Source organism: Aulonocara stuartgranti (genome assembly GCF_965226115.1).
Source record: "Aulonocara stuartgranti genome assembly, chromosome: 10".
NCBI lineage: Eukaryota > Metazoa > Chordata > Actinopteri > Cichliformes > Cichlidae > Aulonocara > Aulonocara stuartgranti.
Genome location: NC_138946.1, coordinates 15,688,194 through 15,703,899, shown reverse-complemented (window position 1 = coordinate 15,703,899; position 15,706 = coordinate 15,688,194). Strand labels below are relative to the sequence as shown.

Here is a 15,706-nt window from a genome sequence, read left to right as displayed (position 1 = left end):
ATGAAGCTGCTATCAATCAGACGCTTTCCAAGTAGTACTGCGTGATGGATCACAATCTGACATTTTTCTGCTTTCATGATTGAAGAAATGACTTTCAGATACTGTAACTTCTTTTTTTTGTTAACCACTTGTCCAATTTTCTCATTTCCTCATGCTAACATAAGCCAAATTTCCAATCTTTTAGATGTAAATTTGGTTCTTATTTGAGTTAGGGGCCTGTTTTTATCCTTCAATGATTCCTTTGTAGATATAAAGTGGCTTTACAAAAAAAAAAAAAAAACATTACTGAAATGATTTTGTCGTTGAAAATGAGTGAAAAAGCAAACACTGTCCAAAGAAAAACTTGAGAAAGACCTTGGGAAAGTCCAGAGAACTTTTGATCAAAACCATTTTAAAGCATTCAAAGAAATCTGGAAGCAAAAAGAGTGGATGAAGAAATGGCATTAGACTTTTGCAGAGTACTGTATCTCAGTGAGAGCTTGTGATTAATATCTTAATATGAAAGAAGCTTTTTAATGTTTTATATGAAGTAGCGCTGCAGACAGTTCAATCTGTAATCTGGAAAGAGATAAATACTCAGTTAAATATGTTAAATATAAAGTTTTATCTATTATTTGAAAACTGACTAACAGTTTAAGTGTTACTGTAGGTGAAAGAGGAAAAAGTGCCTCTCATGTTTTCTGTATTCGGGTTACTATGCTCCTTGTGTTGGCAGTGGGTTGATACTCATACAGATATACTATCTGGATTTCCTCTGGTAGTTAACCAAATGATACGGTTGCTGTTTACGCTTGAAATCCCTGTTTACACCCCCTTTAGATATGATGAAGGTTCTCAAACACACACACAGAGGTGGAAAACACAAAATGGGTAATCCCTCTGTAAACTGAAACTAATTCATCAACTGACAAAACAATCCATTGAAATTATCCACAAAATGTAAATCTGCTTCAGTGAAAATTATATTTAAAAAAATATCACTATTGATAATCATAGACCATTCTCAATAACATATTCAAATTATTTTCAATTGAGATCCAGCTCTCTGAGACCATTTTATGGCAAAATAATATCTAAACTTTCCAGTAGTCATAGTCTTCCTGTTGCTTCTTGGTGAATAATTCTCAACAGGCAGTTCCAGGAACTGGGTTGCATAACTGGCCGATCAAAACACTTGAGTCAGCATTCATGCTTCTAGTTTTTGTTTTGCATCTCTTATCCTGTTGAGTACATAGCACTTGAAGTTGTAGTGTACTGAGTTTAATTAGTAACACAACGCAAGTACAGTATTGATACGATCGTTCTATTTCCCACAAAGGCACAAGCTGGGGTATTACTAGTATTTACAATTCATTCAACAGAAACAAGTTAGCAGAGAAGGATGTAAAAACATTACTGTCACACCAAAATTAGATTCATAATTTTAAGGTGATAAATCTGCTGTTTGGTTTTACATGTGGTTTTTCTTTTGCTTAGTTTTTTTTTTTTAAGAAAAAGGCCATCCTCATAACTGAATCACAGATACAACTGACTCTGGATGAGAAACTTTCATTAATTATACTTACAAGGAACAAGGTATTTGAGGCCTCGGTAGGTCGTGTAATCCTTCGTAAGGCAGAACCATGGATTTATTATCTAAAACTACTCCATTTGTATTTAAAGCTTCATATATTAACTAATATCTTTACCAACCTCCAGGAAGACATTTAGATGCTTCTATGTTCAAAAAACAAATTCATTTTTATAACTAATTCTAAAGTGCAGTAACCAGCTTTAGCGATACTGCTTAGTGCACTCGCAAGATAGTTCTCAATGAATTAGAGTAAATGAAGCTAAATGTCAAAGAAAAAATGTATGTACCCCTCCTTCTACACCAAAAAATATATACTTTACTAGTATTATTATTATTATTTTAGTAGCCACAAGGGGTTACCAGATGGTCACTGACTGATCATTATTCACCAAATGGTTTGAATGTGTGATTAAATTAGAAGTATGCCGTAATGTCTGTCGAGGCAGACATTACACCGAGACTGGGGGCATGAAAAGAGAGACGAGACTAGACTCTGAGACATGGAGACAAGAGTAACTAAACGCGGAACCACAGGGAATGCACAGAAACCAAGAGACTAGAAATTATAAATAATAATGAAAGCATTAATTAATAAAACACAAAACATTGGATCACCGACCCAGGACCATGACAACATCAACTCTCCTTTTATGCAACTTACTTTGTGTCTGCCAAACCCAAAGAAAACTTGTGATGCAAGAATATTCAGAGTAAGTCACATACTGCCCAGGGCTGCAGGACCATGACATAAGCTGCTTATACCTAAATGGCTAACCACCCCTGAGGAAGAACATTCCTACTTACACAGTTTTGCTTTATACCATTGCATTACTGTTGCCTGAAATCAATACCACCTGACTTATCACTTAAGTGACTATCATGGATCACATTTAGTGGGGTAGAAATTTTGTATCTTTCCAACTAACACATCTCTAGTGATCAATCAAGGTTTACTGAGCTAGCATTTTCACTGACTGATGAAACAACATAATTATGGCAAAGTCACCAGATCACCCCAAAATCTTGGATGAATTTGCTTACAGTGCTGTCTAAGAAACTTGGAAAGAAAAGCGCCTGGAATTCTTTAAGTTTCTTGACAACTGAGTGTTTTACTCAGTTTCTTGCAAGTTACTAATAATATTGTACTAATAATAAAGCTGATATTATCTTACAGTTCAAGGTCAGATATGATACTCAAAATAAAACAAGGTCTCACCATAAAGCAAATGAGATACTGGTCCTATGATCAATGATGAACCTTTTTTTTTCACTCCTTCCTTTATCTAATGCCAGCAATCATTGTCAAGTGTTCCTAATCATTTGCTTCTTTTGGCTCTTCACTGTTGATGGTTGTGTATTTTAGCTAATGCTAAAACATTACCAGATGATGAAGCTAAGTATAAAAATGATAACATGAAATATATTATTGAAATATATCAATTTCTCTTTTATCCTTCAGCTGGGATCTGTCCAAAATTGCCACGGCAAGTGCAAGTTGTAGAGACTATAGCAGTAGCCACCACAAATGTTTGAGTATATTGATTATAATGGTATCAGTGAGAAAGCAGCAAAAATGAGTAAGATGCATTCATTAACTTGCACAAATTAATTTTAAAGCCAGCTGATGCTCCAGAAGCTGCAGATGGTCTCTAGTTTGGTGGATTGTTCAGGCAAGTTTGCTTAATGTCAGGTCCGACTACTATCATGCATTATTAGCAGCTACAGTGATGCCAAAAATTTGCCTAGTGGCTTGTGTACACAAAGGATAGATTTGGAGCAAAAGCAAAGAAAGGAAGGAAGCAAGAATAATAACTGCACTATCATATATTTCTTGTTTAAACACGCAAATAAAGACATACAATTGACAATCAGATTTGAGTTGTTGGTTCACTGTATTGTTTCCTTCCCAAATACAACATTATCTTAATAATTGCCTTTTATTAGGCTTTATCTTATCGTGGTTTCTGGGTCACCTTTTTTTGACCGGGAGTGTTTGACAAATATTACAGTTTGATAAAGTGTACACGTATGCAAGACAAAGTGTGATCAGGTAGACAAAAGTATTGAGACACTTTCATGGAAATACAGACTCAGTGACTGATACTAAGAACACAGTAGGTCTCTTCACAATACTTTGCTACTCTGTACTTTTGTATAAGTCCTTATTTTCATGTTTTGAAACAAGTACATTTTTGTCACACTTAAATGTTTGTCAAACACAGTTTAATGTTAGGCAAAGATAGCCTGTGTACATACAAAATACAGTTTTTAAATGGTGATGTCATTTATTAAGGGGTGAAAGCTATCTAAACCTTCGTTGCCCTGTGTGAAAACAGAATTTTCCTTCTAAAATAAATAATTAGCTGTGCCACCCTTGGGAGTAAAAACTACAATTGAGCATCTGTGCTGACTGAAAGGGAATTTTTTGCATCGCCATGCAGGAATTTTTTCTCACTCTTCTCAAGCATGAATGGCGTTAAAGGTCATGTCAAAGCATCTCAATCTGATTTAAGCCCGGACTTTGATTGCGCCACTCCGCCGCAGATTATTATAGTTGCAATGGGGATATCAGCAATGAGTTTGACAAAGGTATCGAGACACGGGTCAGTGACTTTTATTAAGAGTCCATTAGGTCTTGTTGTAAAGAAGTCTTCTTCCTCATTATGTAGTTTTTCTGGGTCATCAAAGATTAGAGAAATCCTTATTTCACGTTAAGCACGACTCAGAAGTAATTTACCTCATTCTGTCTGCCTCAGTCCGCTTAAAAGCACAGCACAGTGTAGTATGCTAACCCGAATAAAAAGAGAGACACTGTGCTTACATGTGAACTGTATAACTAAAATTATTTTTCTGCATCAAGCCACTGTTACTTGTGTTACGTGTGATGTTACTGAGAAAAACTTGTTGAAGGTAACACATTAAGAAAAAGAGTTCCTCATAATTCTGCTAATTATTAGCTCTCTGATCAGAGCTGATGTAAGTTAAAGATTTTTCTGCGCTGCAGTGTCTATCTGCTTTAACAAATCACTTCTATCTGAAGATGACTTGTGTGTCCAAGCCCAGTGAATAACAAGTTTACTTGGGACTCAGTAAATTAACTCTACCTGAAATACAGTAAAGACGGTTTATGTTAGAACTTTATCTGCTGTATGGTGACTTTGATTTGCTAGTTATTGGATGGATTATGATGAATGTGGTCCAGATACTCATGTTCCCCTCAGAATGATTTGTAAAACTACAGCAAACTTTTTTTATACATCATCAATTTTTCACTTTAGCTTAGTTAATGATGAGATAACTGTAGATAGATAAGCTATAGATATAAGCCTATGTTTGCTCATGACCTCTTTTTACAAAATCAGGTCAGCAAGCAAAACTGGCACACAGATATATCTCCAGCCCCAACCACACCTTACACACAATATTCAAACCTATAGCCACAAAACTTGGATTACACGTCATGTTATCTAGCAACCACCCGATTAAAATCAGACCAAACACTGCAGCATCAAACATACCAGTTGCATGTCAGATGGGCCAGATGGATTTTTAGCTTATTTTGTACCACTGCTTTTTTCCTCTCTTCAAATACAACATCAATTCAAGTGCACCTCATGAATTTAACACTTTGCGTTTTTACCGCTTCTGGTTTGGCATTTTTGTTGCCTTTTAATTTTAACCATAATGGTTAAAGTATATACGCACTTGTAATTTGTGCTTTCAACAATTAAAATTCATTTTAGGCATTCACGACTAATTTTCTGATTAACTATGTTAATCCTGCAACATTACAAAATAACCACATTAACAGTGCAATAATTTAAAATACAGTAAAATAAAATGGAAAAATAAAATACTATAAATGAATACATGCTGCAAATACTGTACATACAAATGCAGTAAAAAAAATTACTGCAAATTAGATTACAGTAAATAACCATTAATTAAATTTACAATAACTACTGTAAGCCTTCAGTTAATCCAAAATGCTGCAGCAAGAGTACTGACAGGGACTAGAAGAGAGAGCATATTTCTCCTATATTGGCTTCCCTTCATTGGCTCCCATACACAATAAAGTGCCTTGAGACAACTGTTGTGATTTGGCACTGTATAAATCGTGTCCTTTAAAAAAATGTTTCTGTAACTTTAATTACTGTGAATGTAATTACAGCCGGACAATTTTTTTCTATGTATAGTACTAGTATTAACTTGTTGGTAGAAACTGACTAGCATTCAGTAGTAGAATTTACAGCAACCTATTAGGTTCACACAAGGCATAGTAACACAGCTATATAGTGCATTCTTTCTGCTTCTAGTTTGACATTAACTCAGTTTTACTGCGAAACTAGTTATGAATTTCTAACCCTGCGGGAACTACTGTGGTACGCGTCACTGGTGTTAAAACTGTAATAATGTGTGTCAGCTGCGGCTATAAAAATGTGACACAGAAAACTGGAAATGGAAAAAAATAACATCAAGTCAAATATAATAATCTGTGCAGATTCTTTTTATTCCTCTGTCTCTCCCACTCTGTGTACACACACGCTTTATGTATGCTAACGCTTACATACAAATCTTTTAGAAAGCATGCGGTCCTGTGTGGTCACTTATCAACTGCATAACAAGGCCTGTCCTGGCCACTCATTATCTATTAACAGCAATAAAACAGGCACACCTAGAGCTACCAGGGGCAAAAGGTTAAACCATGAAAACACTCTTCATTTGAAAAAGCACACAAACGAGTGCCAACACACCCAGGCGATAAATGAGGCCGATGCACAGGACTCACCTGATTGGCTTAGTTTGGCGAGTGATGTCATCCCCTAGGTGGGTCACACCAGTTTATAATAAAAAGGTACACAGATAAGGGTCAACGGCTGCTCAAGAACGGACAAATACGTGGTGCAGAAAGTCCCTGGAGGAAGTACTGAGTGGATTCAGCAGGAACTACAGTGGCTACAGCTTCAGAAAAGGGCGTACCTTTTGGAGAGAGGTGCAGAAAAGAGGAAATTAAAGGACCAAATAACAAAGGCTTGAGATAGTCACTGAAGCAAACACAAGGAAAAAGAACTTGAGAAAATAAGAAGGGAGAAAAAACTTTATCTTGTCTTGAAACACAGGGAGAGAAAATATAAAAAAGGACTGCGTGGTTGCACCATGGCATCTTTTGGACTTGAGCTGGCCGGCATCACCCTGGCAGTGTTGGGGTGGGCTCTCACTGTGACCAGCTGTGCCCTTCCAATGTGGAGGGTCTCGGCCTTTATTGGCGCCAACATCGTCACTGCTCAGGTGTACTGGGAGGGTCTGTGGATGAGCTGTGTGGTCCAGAGCACGGGCCAGATGCAATGTAAAATCTACGACTCGATGCTGGCTTTACCTCAGGACCTCCAGGCTGCCAGGGCACTCACAGTTGTTGCCATCCTAGTGGGGTTGATTGCTCTCCTCATTGCCATGGTGGGAGCCAAGTGCACCAACTGCATCGAGGAGGATGGGGTTAAAGCCAAGGTGATGATCTCTTCTGGAGTGGCGTTCATCATAGCAGGTCTGGCTCAACTAGTGCCTGTTTCCTGGTCAGCAAACACCATTGTCGTCGAGTTCTACAGTCCAATCGTCCCTGCTGGGCAGAAGATGGAGATCGGGGCATCACTGTATGTGGGATGGGCTGCCTCAGCCCTGCTGGTCACTGGGGGAGCTATCCTCTGCTGCAGTTGCCCTCCAAAGGAAGACAAACCACTGAAGTATAACATACAGCCCCAGAGTCGTGCAGCGTACTCAGCCGCTCCGATGTCGGCAGCTCAAAGCTCCTATACTAGAAGGGACTATGTGTGAGTGGAAAAGGACAAAAACTAAAGAGGATTGGAGGGGATTGCATGTTATTTTTATAAAAATGTAGTTAAACAGATACAAATGTTATGGTGTACGGAAATCTATCGATATTTAGGATGACCAGAATGTCTATATAGTCTTGACACTGAATTTGCAGTTTCTTTAGGACAATGTTTACATATTCTCTATATTTAGTCTAACTGAGCAGATTGAAATTGTGATCATGATCAGTTATGGCAAACGATGTGATTCTTTGTCACAGCACTGTGAAGAAACATTTGCAGAGAAAAAAATATTATATATATTTATTCATAATATAACATTCATAGCATTAGTGTCTGTTGTGGACGGTCGTTATTCTAATGATCAATGTACTGATGACTTTGTATATACAAACTATCATAGATTCAAAGCAGACAGACACCGTAACTGGAATAAGTTTCATGTGATGACTTTTTGGACGTTCGTACAAAACAGACATGCTGAGTCACAGATGTGAAACAGCATGCAGCTGAGCAAAGTGGAGCTCACCCTCGGCTTCAAACGAAGGTCAAAAGGGTGGCAAATGTATGATTTATTAGAATGATACGTAAGTAATTTTATTTGTTCATTCTTCCGTATTTTATCATTTGATGTTTCTGTATTCCTACCGTTTTTAAATCTGACAAACTTTCATGTATTGTACTTTACTTAATGTCCTTCATTTCTACGTATTCACCTTTGTGTGTTTGACAAAAAAATCTTAATATTATCTGATTTTTGATACAACTTTTATAATGCATTTGACTCCATAAATACAAATATTTTATTTTGGAATCTGACTTGATTAAAATACTTTAGGCTAATAAAGTAATTACAAGTAACTACTGGTTTAACATTGATTGACTGTTTAATGTTCTACAAGAGTGCATGTAAACAGGTTTCTAAATTCTGTAGAAAGAAGAAGAAACTAAGAGTAATACATAATCCACTGGACAACATTTTAACAACATTTTTTTAAGTAAAGCACAACAGGTCACATAAATAAATGTACCAAGTTCATTACACATTCATCAGAGTCTCTTCTGAAACTCACGCATGAAATCTGATGTCATTTGGGAAAATGTCCCTTCTGTTTATTGTCTGATTCAGTGCCTTCACAGATACCAACTTTTTCCTGGTTTGAATAGTCAAATTATCCTGACCTTTAGCATGTGAGCAGCCACCCTGTGCTGCGCCATTACAGCACATGACTGACTCCGCTCATCAGTACACTGAGTAAACTTTCAACAACCAGGAAAGGCTTTTATTGGAACTACTGAAACTCCTTGGTAATGAGACATAAAGGCCATAGATAAAGAAATCTATTCCCATTAATAAGTATTAAAGAAAATACAGACGTTAATCTGAATCTGCAAACCTGTGAGGAGAGTAAATGTTCATCTAAGGTGTAATGCAGTAATAGAAACACCATCAGCATGTATTCTCCTATTTGTTTGGTGGAGATCTTTATCTTAAATTACTGGGGGGGAAACAGCTGCTGTTCTGCTTATGCTCATGCGTTTGTTTTTGGTAACACAGGTGTTAGCTGTTATAACAGCAGTTGTCATTCATGAAAAGATGATGTAATACATAAACATCTGATCCCGATGTTCATGATGAAACTGCAAACAGGCTCCCTTATTTTTTCCAGTCTTGTTTTTATATGTTTGAGCCCTATTTTGGTTTATGACAGCACATTGTTGACATGCAGTTGTGTGTACAGCAGAAACGTTAAGTCACTAAGCTTGTTATCGTGAGCTGTGCATTTGAAAGAAAAGTTTTAGTTTCCATAACCAGCAGAAATTATTATGTGAACTGTGTTTTACATATGTAATAAAATCTCTCTTTTTACAGGTTATTAGAAAATCATTACCAAAAATTTTAAAATTCTTAAAAAAATATAATGAGTCTACTTCCCTAACATGCATTAAAACCCATATAGATCACATTACAGCACATAGTTCCACTCAAAAGTTTGGGGTCAGCTAAAAGTTCAATCATAGGGGGGTTCATTTCATTATCGTTTTTTGTTTTTAAATAATACTTTTTCAGAACTCATTCTATAAATTGTTTGCTGAATTACAAAGTGATAGGGAGCTTTTGTAGCTCACTTTTTCTTGGGTGGACATGTGTGTGTTTCAGGAAAATGATTGGTCAGAGTCTAACCGATACTGAGAAGGTCACGCTCTCTCTGTATGCTTAGGGTGTCAGACAACAGCACTGTTATGTTTTCTCTCTCTTCATATTTGTTCTTGATGCAGTTATTCCGGTTCTCAGAAGAGCTCTGGGATTGTTTTCCAGACACTAAATCCTGACTGTCGTTAAAAGTCTGAATGAATGAAACCAAAATAATTACCTGAGGGTTATTTTTCACCATGGTTAAGTTTCTGATTCACAACAAAGCTTTTGAAGTAGCCTGAGGTCAAAGGATTTTATTTTTTTTTGCCCCGTAATGTTAATCACTTAATGCAAAGTAGCATTTACAGTTAGCCAGTAACTTTTTTATGCTCTTTTTTTTCATTCATTCATATGCAGTGAATTAGAAGGTCAAGTGCCTCGTTTTGGTGTCTTCTTCATTATTACTTTGTACAGTCACAGTTTAATCACACACATCAAGTCAAGTCAGGAGGCTTTATTGTCATTCCAACCATGTGCAGCCGTACAATACACAGTGAAACGAGACAACGTTCCTACACGACCATGGTGCTACATATAACATATAAAAGACAATCAACACAGGAGTAGATTAAGTGCAAGTGTGCCAAAATTGCAACAAAACAGAAAAAAAGAAAACAAAGGCAGTGTAACATCAGACAGAACAGAACGATGCAGACACAAGATAGTGCTATAGAAATGTGCAACAATGACAGTGGTTTGTACAAAATACTGAGCATTTTGCAACAGTAACTTGATGTATGAAGTGTGATGTGTTTGTGGATAAGATTGTGCAGATAAGTGCTTGGTAGGGACGTGTATGAAGGGATGTGTGAGTCCACCCACGTGATGGTGAAATCAGTTCCTGGGAGAAAACAGGTGACATGTTTTACATAGTTCTTGGAATTTAAGAGAGAACTACCTTTGCCCATCCCCCACAAACCACAGCCACACCTTGCCTCCATCACATCACTGCTCTCTTGCTCTGCCTCAAGCTCCCCTCCTCCACTGTATGTTCACATGTGTGTATTTGTTCTGTGTGTATGTGAAGACAGCCTCTCGCTGACATCAACACCAGAGGACTCCTCCTTGTTCTCTCGAGGTATAAAGATATCTTGTTTCTGTAGCAGCATCCTAAAGCTACGCCACACCCTCATACAGCTGCTCACACTTCAACAAGCACCTGACAGTAAAGCAGAATCCTTTTCACCAAAGACTCACCCGAGGGACTCAGTTTGTTGGACACCGTGGACTCACTTTTTGGATTTTGTTCTGTCACCACACACGAGAGCGAACATGTCGATGGGTATGGAGATCGTGGGCATTGCCTTTGGAGTCATTGGTTTTCTTATAGCCATATTATCATGTGCCCTACCAATGTGGAGGGTGACTGCCTTCATCGGCGCTAACATCGTCACTGCTCAGATCATCCAGGAGGGTTTGTGGATGAGCTGTGTTGTCCAGAGCACAGGTCAGATGCAGTGCAAGGTCTACGACTCGCTGCTGGCCTTGTCTCAGGAACTGCAGGCATCCAGAGCAATGATGGTTGTTGCCATTATACTCGGAGTGCTGGGCGTCATGATCTCCATAGTCGGCGCCAAGTGCACCAACTGCATTGAAGAGGAAGGAAGCAAAGCCAAAGTGATGATCATTGCTGGAGTCTTCTTCATCCTCAGTGGCCTCTTGGTTCTCATCCCTGTTTCTTGGACTGCCAATGTTATCATCATGAATTTCTACAACCCTACTCTGCTCACTTCCCAGAAGATGGAGCTAGGGGCGTCACTCTACATAGGCTGGGCTGCAGCCGGACTGTTTCTGATCGGAGGGGCAATGTTGTGCACTAGCTGCCCACCAAAAGAAAAGAAATATCTGCCACCCAGGATGGGGTACTCGGCCCCACGCAGCATTAGTGCAGGTGGAGGATATGACAAGAAAGACTACGTCTGAATTAATGCTGAAGGATGAAAGGAAAATTATTTTTGTGTGTGAGTTTTTGTCTGTATGCATGTTACTTTTTTTTACTGGAAACCACAGCGTGAATCCGACTGAAAGACTCCGAGATGAAGATGCTGTAGAAATATTAATCTTCTGCTTTGCTTTTAGCTGATATGTTTATTCACATCCTTTTGTTTTGCTTAAAAAAAAAGACTTCGATTTTTCAGTGCTTGAACATGGGAGCTTAAACAAATAACTTTATTCTTTTAAGATTTTTAACTGGGAAAATATTTCTACTAAATTCTTGGCATTATGTGAATTTGAAAACACCTGTGTGTCGTCCTCTTATTAGCTCTTGGCTGGTTGCGTGGTGTTGTGTTTCACTGAAACCTGCTGTTAAAATGTGATCTGTCATTTCACTGACAATGACCAGGAAGAGTCAGCTCTCATTTTACATGCATTTGGTTGGTGTGATTGTTCAGTGTGTTCGTGTGTGCGTGTGTTTTGCATGACCTGTAATATTTGCTTAAGAGAGTTTCTGCTGAGACTGAAACTACAGATAGATCCAATACTGCCCCAGGTGAAACTTTGTCTTCCTTTTCACAGTTTCACTCTGTGTGCAAATAGAAAAGAGTTTTTCATGTAAGGATAACTTTATTTCAAATGTCTGTATATTCATGTGTTTAAAATTTATTTCAAAATGTTCAAATATTCAAATATGTTCTACACTATGCTCCTTTCTTTTATTTTTTTATTTTCTGGAAGTTGACAATGAGCGTTACTCACAATTTTTTCTCAATGATTTTTTAAAGTTTTTGAATAGATTATAACCCATGTCTGGTCCATTTTTTGTTAAGCATATAACCAAGGACCTCTTTAGTGTATATTTATGTGTGCGTGATGCTCCAAGGATCCCATGTTTAGACCCTTTTAAAAAGTATGTAACCAAGATCCTCTTAGTATATTTATGTTTGTAACACCACAGCAGTTTGCAAAGTACATATGTGTTTGTATTTCACAGATACTGGTTGGTTTTCTTTGTGTATTTGCTTGGTTGGTTTGTGCAGTTCGTGTGTGTGTGTGTGTGTGTGTGTGTGTGTGTGTGTGTGTGTGTGTGTGTGTGTGTGTGTAAGTTTATAATTTCTTCATTTCTTAAGTGAGTGAAATTGTTCAAATACGTGTCTATGCTTAATTTGCTGTTCTATATTGCCATTGTAAATTCAAATGTGTTGAAAATTAACAAAATAATAGTAATACTACTGCTAATAATAATAGTTTTAATAAAATTCTTCTTAGCTAAAGCAACAACCTTGACTCCTTTATTTAAAAAAAAATATATATATATATACATAGGTGTGTATATATATATATATATATATTTTAAAAAAAATTTCCCCACTCACCCCTGCGGGCGGTTTATCCTTCAAGCTCGGGTCCTCTACCAGAGGCCTGGGAGCTTGAGGGTCCTGGGCAGTATCTTAGCTGTTCTCAGGACTGCGCTCTTCTGGACAGAGCTCTCTGCTGTTGTTCCTGGGATCTGCTGGAGCCACTCGCCTAGCTTGGGAGTCACTGCACCTAGTGCTCCGATTACCACTGGGACCACCGCCACCTTCACCCTCCACATCTTCTCGAGCTCTTCTCTGAGCCCTTGGTATTTCTCGAGCTGCTCGTGTTCCTTCTTCCTGATGTTGCTCTCATTCGGAACCGCTACATCAATCACTGCGGCCGTCTTCTCATGTTTGTCTATCACCACTATGTTCGGTTGGTAAGCCACCACCATTTTGTCCGTCTGTCTTAGCTCGGTCATTCTGGTTGCAGCTTTCCTAGCGGCCTCTTCATGGTTCCCATTCGCCTGTGGGATCCCCAGGTACTTGTAACTGTCCTCTATGTCTGCAATGTTGCCTTCTGGTAGTTTGATCCCCTCAGTTCTGACTACCTTCCCTCTCTTTGTTGCCATCCGACTACACTTCTCCAGCCCGAACGACATTCCGATGTCATTGCTGTATATCCTGGTGGTGTGGATCAGTGAATCGATGTATCACTCTTGGCATACAGCTTGATGTCATCCATGTACAGGAGGTGGCTGACAACTGCTCCATTCCGTAGTCGGTATCCGTAGCCAGTCTTGTCAATTATCTCACTGAGGGGGTTCAGGCCTATGCAGAACAGCAGTGGGGACAGAGCATCTCCTTGGTAGATCCCGCACTTGATGGTGACTTGTGCTATGGGCTTGAGGTTGGCCTCCACTGTTGTCCGCCACATCCCCATTGAGTTCCTGATGAAGGCTCTCAGGGTCCTGTTGATCTTATATAGTTCTAGGCATTCCAGGAACCAGGTGTGGGGCATTGAGTCATAGGCCTCCATGTAATCAATCCAGGCAGTGCACAGGTTGGTCAGTCTGGTCCTGCAGTCTCGGCTGACTGCTTGGTCTGCCAGTAGATGGTTTGCGCCTCTGGTATTCTTGCCCATCCCTTTCTGTGCCCCGCTCAAGTTCAAGTTCAAGTTCAAGTTCAAATTTTATTTGCCACATGCAGTGACAGGTTGCCCTGCAGTGGAATGAACCCGCCCCCCGACCTTACACACACAACACAGACATCACATGGGGATACAAGTCAGAGAACGGCTGCATTACAGAAAAACCACTGAAATGTACACTACAATGGGAATGTACAAGAGGAAAAAAAGAGACTTCTACTCATGCTGGGCTATAGGAGGACAGCATGAGAACAGGAAACAAAAAAAACTCCTCTGCACAGAAAGCACATAAATGTCCAAAGTACAACATTATAGAGCACGTGACCAGCAACAGGGTTGGGTAGGGGATGAGGAGTAATCCCAGGCAACACAGCAGCCATCCTGCCACTGCGCCGTCTCTCCAGCGCGGGTCCAGACCCGCCTCGTGTTCCCAGGAGGCAACAAGCATCGAAGCCGTTGGAAGGGGAAGGGGGATGTGTGAATGCTTATCAGTGTAAGTGTGTGTGTGTGTGTGTGTGTGTCCAGAGTTCAGCTGAGACAGTGTCCTTCGCCCTACCAGGCTAAGTAAACAGTCTTCCAGCCAACCCAGGTGGCCTTGCATAGAGTGGGAAGAACGGTCAAAAACACAGTCGTTATCAGGGTGTTGTTGTTCGGCTCCAGCCTTGAGCCCACAGCTTGCGCCGAAGGGATAGCCGCAATAAAATGGTGATTTTTCTTTTGTGCGAAAAACTCATGAGAATTTCAAAGCTGCTCTTTAACACGCCGACACCAACACTGGTCTCTCAATCTCCCGTTGGAGAGCCGCGAGTGTTGTCATTCTTGTGCTCAGAGAGCCGATTCTGAGAACTCCCGACTGCAGTGAGCTGCTCCACGATGTGATCCAACTTTCTCTCAGAGATGTTATTCTGAGTGGACTTCTCCTTGATGTAGTCCAATGTACGCTCAGAGGTCTTATTCTGAGTATTCACGGCAGCCGTAAGCTTCTCCAAGATCTAACCATGCTGCACTCAGTGAGCCCATTCTGAGAAGTCGCGCCTCGTCCCATCATTTCAATCCCAGCGGGCAGCCTTGGGGGGGTTTGAACAGCTGGTTCCACTTTCTTACAGTTTTTCTCAGTCGCTTTGGTGCGTTTCTCAGATCAGAATTGAAATTCTCATAACTATTAGTTCAACCTCCACAACACTCAGTCATTTGTGCACATCATAGTAGCAATTTCTCCTCTCTCTGAACAAACTGCAAATGATTTTGGACATGAATCAGTTGCTTCCATACATTTCCCTGCTGCTTTCTGACATTTCCATTTGCTTATGTCATGTCAGTCAAAAGTAATCATACCTATGGATGCTGAATAGTCATTCCCAATAAAACTAATAGTCATACATCCATTGCTTGAGTCATCACACACAAAATTGTTGAACTAGTTATCACATGCCAAATATTGGCCATCTGTCAAGCAAATCCTATACCTTTCTGTATCATTGTTCCTGGAAATGTCTCCGAAATTGAACAATTGATCTCGGGTGAATTACAGCTGTCACTCATGAGGAGGCGTGTGAAAGTTTAGTTGTAACCAATGACAAACAACTTGTTCACTGTCAATTATGGATGAATCCTGTGAATCCCCAATTGGCAAGCATATATAAACTGCGCAGGAGCTAGTGTGTACCATTTCTACACTTCTGTGACACAAAATGGAAGGTCAGCACCGTGGAAGAGGGGTGA

At 39.4% G+C, this 15,706-nt stretch overlaps 2 protein-coding genes across 2 annotated transcripts; both read left to right on the top strand.

The window, feature by feature from the left end:
- Nucleotides 1–6,426: 6,426 nt before the first annotated feature.
- LOC309715493 (claudin-4-like) lies at nt 6,427–8,262 on the top strand. The gene has a single exon (XM_082548671.1). The coding sequence runs from the start codon at nt 6,731–6,733 to the stop codon at nt 7,400–7,402; it is 672 nt and encodes a 223-aa protein (XP_082404797.1). The 5' UTR covers nt 6,427–6,730; the 3' UTR covers nt 7,403–8,262.
- Nucleotides 8,263–10,688: 2,426 nt separating this feature from the next.
- On the top strand, nt 10,689–12,810 carry cldn3c (claudin 3c). The gene has a single exon (XM_082548672.1). The coding sequence runs from the start codon at nt 10,871–10,873 to the stop codon at nt 11,519–11,521; it is 651 nt and encodes a 216-aa protein (XP_082404798.1). The 5' UTR covers nt 10,689–10,870; the 3' UTR covers nt 11,522–12,810.
- The last annotated feature ends 2,896 nt before the right edge of the window (nt 12,811–15,706 follow it).

What these genes read in the sequence shown, in the direction of transcription:
- LOC309715493 (XM_082548671.1), top strand. Translation starts at nt 6,731, where the DNA reads ATGGCATCTTTTGGACTTGAGCTGGCCGGCATCACCCTGGCAGTGTTG.
- cldn3c (XM_082548672.1), top strand. Translation starts at nt 10,871, where the DNA reads ATGTCGATGGGTATGGAGATCGTGGGCATTGCCTTTGGAGTCATTGGT.